Raw genomic sequence first — 8,298 nt, 5'->3', positions numbered from 1 at the left:
AGCCCTACTACTAGGTGGTTGTGGCTTCCTCAAAATACCACTTTAGAAGGAATGTACACTAAAAATGGTTTTATGTATAGGTGCTCATGAGTGTTAGGTCTCTTGAGTCATATAGTCTTCATTCATTTTGGGAGAAGCACTATCTAGTGCAATTTGCAATATGTTCCAATAAGGAGGTTGGCATGAGATAAAATGTTGCTCCTATATATCACCAAATGGTTGAATATAATAGGTTTCAACGTGTGGATGAAGGATGGATCCAGAGAGCATAGGGTAGAACAAGCAAAATGATGATGTTGGTGAGATTGTTGTCAATGTATTGAAAATGTAGGGCAAGGGAGGTGAGAAGGCATTTTTCTATGGCATCAAAAAGCAAAGCAAGAGGTGTGATACAATAGCGATAGAAGGGATGAATTTTATTTTGGGGAGGGGGAAAGAGTGCCGAAAATGAGAGGCTGAGATATTGGGCATATCCAAGGGGGAACCAATGAGGAGGCAGGGAGGGGCCACGTAGGAAGGAAGGGGTGACGTGGCGAGAGGGGAGTCGTCGTCTTCATGATCCTCATCAATTCACAGCAAAGCTAATAGTTTTTGAAGCTCCTGGCTGTAGTGCTCTTCTGTGTGTGAGAGCTTCTTCCTGGCTATGGTGATTTGAGCTCCTTCTCTTTCTCCCTATCAAGCTCCACCTCCCCAGCCATGGCTTCCCTCGCCTCCTGCTCCTCCCCTGACCTCCTCTCCCATAGCCGCTCCTCATGCCCCCTCTCCTCCTCCTCCTCCTCCTCCTCCTTCTGGTCTCCCCTCCCCAAATCCTCCCCTTCCTCCCACCGCATCTCCATGGATTCCTCCCTCAAGGATAAACCCCGCCCTTCCTCTCCCCCCCTCATGAAGGACACCCTCCTCACCCCCCGCTTCTACACGACCGACTTCGACGAGATGGAGACCTTGTTCAACTCCCAGATCAACAAGAACCTCGAGCAGGAGGAGTTCGAGGCCCTTCTCGTGGAGTTCAAGACGGATTACAACCAGACCCATTTCGTCCGCAACCCAGAATTCAAAGCTGCAGCTGAGAAAATCCAGGGGCCCATGAGGAAGATCTTCGTTGAGTTCTTGGAGAGGTCTTGCACCGCTGAGTTTTCTGGTTTCCTTCTCTACAAGGAGCTCGGCCGAAGGCTCAAGGTAACATCTCGTCTCCTTTTATGGGAAGTAAGCCCGCAATTTGTCCTCCATTCTTGACGTTCGTGCATCTAGTTTGGCAATGCTGGACTCGTATTGTTCTCAATTTTGCTCTGCGCAATTGACAGAAAACGAACCCCACTGTCGCTGAGATTTTCACCCTCATGTCCAGGGACGAGGCTCGCCACGCAGGGTATGCATGAAATTTTAGTCTCCCACATGAGAACTCTTACTTTGACTGCTTTTTATTTTAGCTTTATTGTTGAAGGTAGCTCAATTCTAAATAAAATCTGATTGCTCAATCTTGGAGGGATTCAATCTGACTGCTGGATTTCAGATTCCTCAACAAAGGATTATCGGACTTTAATCTTGCTCTCGACCTGGGTTTCCTTACCAAAGCGAGGACTTACACCTTTTTCAAGCCTCAATTCATCTTTTATGCCACTTACCTCTCTGAGAAGATTGGGTACTGGAGGTACATCACCATTTATAGGCACCTCAAAGAGAATCCCCAGTATCAGCTGTATCCTATCTTCAAATACTTTGAGAACTGGTGTCAGGACGAGAATAGACACGGTGACTTCTTTTCTGCACTGCTGAAGGCTCAGCCTCAGTTTTTGAACGACTGGCAAGCAAAATTATGGGCGCGCTTCTTCTGTCTCTCTGTAAGATCTGAATGTGCCTCGTCTTGTTGATTATTTTAGTTTGGCATTTTTGAGCCTGAAGACAATCTTCTCAATCAGTAGTTGTATATATGAGCTCACCGGTCTTGTTTGAATGTCAGGTATACGTAACAATGTATTTGAATGACTGTCAAAGAACAGCTTTCTACGAGGGCATTGGATTTGACACCAAAGAATTCGATATGCACGTCATAATAGAGGTACAGAGTCTGCACATTGTGAGGCTTATGTTCTGTATTCATTTAGTCATGCATGAATCGTCTTTACCCTTCTGACTTATTGCTGAAGCTTGAATTTAGGATGAAGTAGTTTTTCCCACACTTTTCATCTGCATTCAGTAAGGAAGTTGAAATATGAAGAATGGCTTCTCTTCGTTTCAGACTAATAGGACAACATCAAGGATATTCCCTGCTGTGCTGGATGTGGAAAATCCAGAGTTCAAGGCGAAACTGGACAGAATGGTGGATATAAATAGGAAACTGATTGCTGTTGGAAACAGTGATGCGCCAGGGCTTGTGAAGAATGTGCAGAAAGTTCCTCTTATTGCAGGCCTTGTATCGGAGCTACTTGCTGCCTTCTTTATGACTCCTGTTGATTCTGGATCAGTTGACATAGCAGCAGATATTGAGCCGCAGCTGGTGTATTGAATGTAAATTTTGGGTGTATCTGGTAGAAGTCAGACATTTGTCCTTGCTATGCTGGGGTATGGTGTGTTTATGATGAGTAATTAACCCTGACAAGCATGTCCACAATGTCTTTGATGTAAGCCATACTTGGAATCTTGGAGGCAGCTGGATTTGCGGTGGCATTTGTATTTTCTATTTCTCATAAACTGTCTGCCCATCCTCAGCAAAATCTGTCTCACCTCCTTCTTATGGTCTTAGTCATTCGATCTTAAGTCCCTCGTTTTTCCCTTTCTCAATGCTGCTTTATAATGGCAAATATATCAGGTATTTATATACCTGATACGATTATAGTGCTGTTATAAAGAACGTCATTTTATTGTTATGCAGCTTCTCTCCCACTAGATTTGACACTTGTTTTGTTGTTATGCAGCTTAATTCCAATGGTTCCTTTTTTTCCAACTAGATTTGACACTTGTTTATATTACCAAGTGAACAAAGTGCTCTGGATATTATAGTTTTAGATCAGTGAACTCAGTGCCTGATATTCTCTGTTTACTGCTGAAAATACATCTTCACAGTAACATGACATCCAAAGAAAAAAGCCATAAAGTGTAAATTAGCAACTAAGCTCAGTGTGACACATTAGCAACTCTGCACCAGCTGCTGTTGAGCTGCTGAGTTGACTACTTGGGCTTGTTGTGAAATTTATGATCTTTAAGGCTGTGTTCCTTATTTCTGTAGACTTGCCTTCTTGTCTGAATGGTGTTTTACTTGATAGCTCCTAAACCAGTGCTCGATAGTGTCTCAACTTATAGCACATTATTGTTGCCAGATAACCTGTGTCCAAGTTTCTTGGAATGCAATGGACTTCAAGGCTATCCTAAGCCCGCAGGCTATGCTGCGGACTACATCCACTGTTGGGTGCTGGTGATGTTGCCAGAGATGTCATTGTAGGAAGTCCCCAGGTGTGACTGGCGTGGGGTTGGAACGCTCATTTTAGATTGTGAGTTTGGGCTTGTGGATTTATCTAGATATAATGACTTTCTGAAGTTGTCCTACATCTGCGATAAGACTAAAAGCTGTGACATGCCTGTGCTAGGATATTTCAGTAGACCTCACAAGACGGATCCCTTATTGTGAGTATTCCTCATGGTCTACAGTTCTAGAGACGAATCCAAACATCACAGCCAGTCATATTGGATGATGTAAGATTTGTAGGGGAGAGTACATAGTCTGAAAAAGGGGTGTTTTCATTAGACAGTTCTTCAATGTGATATAGATCCCCCCAAGAAATCTCTTTCCTCAATCTGGACTGGCCCATTAAGTTATTTGCACCCAATGAAACTTGGAATCTCTTACCCTAGTTGTTATGCTCTAGCCGAGATAGCATGACCTCGGATAGATCGGTGGGCATTTTCTCTTAGATGACCAACTTTTGTAATAATTAATGTGCGTAATTAGATGGTCGAGAGAAGTAACTGCCAAGGTCCTAGGTGAGGGCGTAATGGCATTGACTAGATAGTTCTAATAGGGCTAGGGCCTAGGTGCATCTAAATGTGAAAATTGCCAAGGGGCAATTGGTTTTAAAGGAACTCCAAGACAGGGGTGAAAAAGGATGCATCTAAGTAAGGGCCTAAAATGTAGACATGTGGCCAGGAACTATCTAGGGAATTGTGGGTCTCAGGGATAAGGATGAAGGGATGAACGTTGAGAAGTGTGGAATTATGTATCAAGTCCTCGAGAATTGGCTGGGAGGAAAAAAGAAATTGCCATCGCCCGTGAGACAGAAGAAATAGAGCGCAGGTCTAGTATTAGTTTAGGAGCCGCAGAGCGAATCAGGAGAACTTGCGTAACACTTGGTATCAGAGCGCAGCAAGGGAGAGATGACGGACGGCGTCATGATAGCGTTAGTTGTAACGCAACGCTAGCGACGAGATTTTGCGTTCAAAATCGGGATGGTGGGACGAATGAGATGTACGCGCATCGATCGAGTGACGCCTGATTTAATTAATGACTCCTCTTAGAAACGGGGTGTAGGCTTGCAAATTCTGGCTCGAAAACGTGGATATCGATGTTGGATTCTTCGAAAAGCGCCTTACCTCAGGGCTGTTGACCAGGTCTTGTACAGGCACCAGCCACTATTGCCGTCAGTTAACCAGCCACCGCGAGCTTTGGGTGCGCATCGTCATCTGCGTAGGGAGATGACGATAAGCAGGGGAAGATAACGCAGAGAGACGATCACGAGCTTGGTGGCATCGTCTTCAATCGCTGGTGGCGGACTTGGATCCAGGGAGCATTTGTGTCTTTCGAAAGAAATTGCTAAGTACCAGTTAGTTCGTTTTTACAGCAGGGACTGTTGTTTACTTTTTTTGTTTATAACAAAAAGGGGGAGATTCATCATTAAAAAAAAAAAAAAAACCCCAATTTATATTTAAAAAAAAAAAAAAAAAAACCCCTCTTCCATTGTGAACTTATGGAAGCAGAAGGGCAGAATTCAAGGATGAATCCTAGTGAGTCTAGAGCACAATCTACACAACAGATGTCACATCACGCAACACCTACATTGATTGGTAGGATTTCAATATTAGAGGATGCTTTACAGCAGATTATGAACCAGCAGCTTCAGGTGAATGCTGGTCAAAATGAGATTAGGGAGATGGTGCAAGCCTTGTCGGCTAGACTGTCTAGGATTGATAAGGGCAAAGCTCCAGCAGAGCCAGAGCCCAGTGTACATTCCTTAGAGCGCGCAAGGGTCAAAGTGCCTAATATCGCTAATTATAAATCGGAGAAGTACGCTGGTCGGATGACCGAGCGCAGCTCTGATGTGATCGAGGTTTGGTTGCACAAGTGGGAAGAAGCCTTCGCCATTTGTGAGATTAGATCCGATCTAAAGAAGATCCGCGAGGCCACACACCTGTTTATTGAGGCAGCGGACAGATGGTGGATAAAGCAACAGAAGGATCAAGTTGCTCCAACCACCTGGGAAGGGTTCAAAGCTGAATTCAAGAAACACTTTCTCCCACCTGATGAAGAATCCCGAGCTTGGGATGCTTATAGAAATCTTCGTCAGAGGAGCTTGTCAGTGGCAGAGTACACTGACAAATTTAGGGAATGTGTTATGAAAATAACAGACCCTCTCCCTATGTCGGTTCAGTTATGAACGACAAAATAAAAATGGAAGTTCGGGCTAAGTATGTGACTACATTAGATGAATCTATAGCAGTAGCCCTGAACTATGAGGATGCCAGAGGTAGATCTGGTGGATTTGTGCAGGCAGGGACTCAGTATGAGTACCCGAAAAAAGGGGGATTTCCGAGGAAATGGGTTTCAAAGACAAGTGTCTCGCAACCAAGTGGCCAAACCAAGCAGGTGAAGCCGGTTGAGGGACCAGTAAAGACAAGTACCACCGTTGGGGTGAAAAGGAAAATAACTCCAATGGCAGCCCAAAGTCCTCGTTGACCCCTGAACAAAAAGAGAAAGCTAGAAAAGAAGGATTATGCTTCGGCTGCCTTCAGCGACATCAGTGGAAGGATTGTCCACTGAACAAAGATCGTCGCACGGCTAATATGATAATATCTGAATGCGACGTAGAAATGCAGGAGAGTCCCAGTGCGGAACATATGCAGATGCAACTGGCGGGACCTTCTCAAAGGTTAGTACCTTGTTTGTTATGTGTATCTGTTGCTAAGTTAGTGACGAGTGCACCTGATAACATCCTATATCTAAGCCCGCAGCAACGGGGTATACGGCCTTTAATGATACGGAGTTAATTAAAATGAAAGGGCAAGTGGCCAGTCATGATGTCATTGTGTTGTTTGACTCAGCGTCAACTCACAATGTGATTAACTCCAAGCTCGTGAAGAGGCTGAAATTAAAAACAAGTCCATCTGACTATGCGTATACAGTCAGGATGGCCGATGGAAGTTCAACTGAAGTATGGGACCAAAGGGTTACCCAGTTAGAGCTTCGGATTCAGGACTATGCTGAGAAGCTTGATTTTGAAATAACCAAGCTTGCTCATGCGGATATAGCCCTGGGAATGGCGTGGCATTCTAGGAAGAATCCAGCCATTGATTGGAAAAAGCACGTATATCAATTCAAGATGAATGATGTGCTTTATGTCTTGCGAGGTGAAAAAGATATACCTCAGGGACCGTTGGTTTCCGTGATGGAAATCAGAAAGGCTCAAGTAGAGTTTTTATACCTTTGCACAGCATCGGTAGAGTCGGTGGATGATTCTTCGACTAGCACTGATGTTACGCAAAGTGGTGAGATGGCCAAGCTGGCTAATCTTATAACAGAGGAGTTCTCTGAATGCTTTAGGGATGAACTACCGTATGGGTTACCTCCAGAGCGGAAAGTTCAGCATAAGATTGAACTGATCCCGGGGGCAGAACCTGTAAATAGACCTCCCTATAGAATGAGTTTTACTGAAGAAGCGGAGGTGCGTAGGCAACTGGAAGAATACCTCAAGTTGGGGCAGATTCAACCAAGTTTCTCACCTTTTGCTTCACCAGTGATATTAAAGAGGAAAAAGGATGATACGTTTCGCCTCTGTATAGATTACAGAGCATTAAATAATATCACTGTTAAGCACAGGTATCCGATGGCTCGGATTGATGATTTGCTAGATGCATTACATGGAGCCGTGATTTTCAGCAAGATAGATCTTAAGTGCGGCTATCATCAGATCCGGATTAGAGCCGAGGATGTGCATAAAACCGCTTTCAGGAGTAGGTTTGGTCATTATGAGTTTTTGGTAATGCCCTTCGGACTTACCAATGCTCCAGCGACCTTCGTCATGCTTATGAATGATTTACTACGTCCGTATATCGGAAAGTTCGTAGTACATTTTATTGACGATATCTTGATATTTAGTAAAAGTGTTACTGAGCATCGTGAACACTTGAGGATAGTGTTCAGTACTTTGAGGAAAGCCAGTCTTTATGTGAATAAAAAGAAAACTATACTGTGTATGGTTAGGCTTGAATACTTAGGGTTCATAATTACTCCACAGGGGGTAGAAATGGATCCGAAGAAAGTGGCTGCGATACTAACTTGGCCAATCCCCCAGAGTCTGACCGCGTTGTCTGACCACGTTGCGATCATTCTTGGGATTTGTCCAGTTTTATAGAAGGCATATCAAAGGATATTCCGGAATAGTATCGCCATTGACTGATCTGACCTCAGATAAAGTACCTTTTATTTGGGGACAGAATCAACAAGAAAGTTTTAACACCATAAAACAAGTTGTGGTCTCAGGACCGGTGTTAAAAATAGTTGATCCCCAGAAACCGTTGTTCCTAGAAACCGATGCAAGTGGCATTGCGGTAGGAGCAGTCCTCCTTCAAGAGGGAAGGCCAGTAGCCTTTGAAAGCAAGAAGCTTTCTCCCTCTCAAAGGAATTAGCCAACTCATGAATTGGAGTTGTATGTTGTTATCCATGCTTTGAAAACATGGAGGCATTATCTGTATGGTTCAGAGTTTTATGTGGATGTGGATCATGATACTCTGAAACATTTCTGTAAACAGCCTGACTTGAGGGGCCGCCAAGCTAGGTGGGCAGAACTCATGCAGGAGTTTAATCTGACGATTCGGTACCGAAGAGGAAAAGACAATAAGGTGGCTGATGCGTTGTCTCGCATTATGCACAACCTGAGTTTCACGGTATTAGAGAGTGCTCTAATGACCGAGATCAGAGAAACTCAAAAAGTGGACGAGTTTGTCCAGAGCTTATGGCCTAAGGCTCATGTGTTAAAACCCGGGGAAAGTGAAAAGGATGACCTGGCATCCAGAAAAGGCCAAACTTATGCAAGA

General features: G+C 44.1%; 1 protein-coding gene across 1 annotated transcript; it reads left to right on the top strand.

The window, feature by feature from the left end:
- Nucleotides 1–584: 584 nt before the first annotated feature.
- On the top strand, nucleotides 585–2,778 carry CRD1 (dicarboxylate diiron protein, putative (Crd1)). Its single transcript, XM_087389377.1, has 5 exons — nucleotides 585–1,176; nucleotides 1,302–1,366; nucleotides 1,511–1,838; nucleotides 1,958–2,056; nucleotides 2,237–2,778. Exons 1-5 carry the CDS (start codon nucleotides 697–699, stop codon nucleotides 2,501–2,503), a joined length of 1,239 nt encoding a protein of 412 aa, XP_087245503.1. The 5' UTR covers nucleotides 585–696; the 3' UTR covers nucleotides 2,504–2,778.
- Nucleotides 2,779–8,298: the final 5,520 nt, after the last annotated feature.

This window comes from Dipteris shenzhenensis, chromosome 18, assembly GCF_047967505.1.
Source record: "Dipteris shenzhenensis isolate YYH24624 ecotype China chromosome 18, Dip_SZ_1.0, whole genome shotgun sequence".
Taxonomy (NCBI): domain Eukaryota; kingdom Viridiplantae; phylum Streptophyta; class Polypodiopsida; order Gleicheniales; family Dipteridaceae; genus Dipteris; species Dipteris shenzhenensis.
This window is presented reverse-complemented; position numbering and strand designations above follow the sequence as displayed.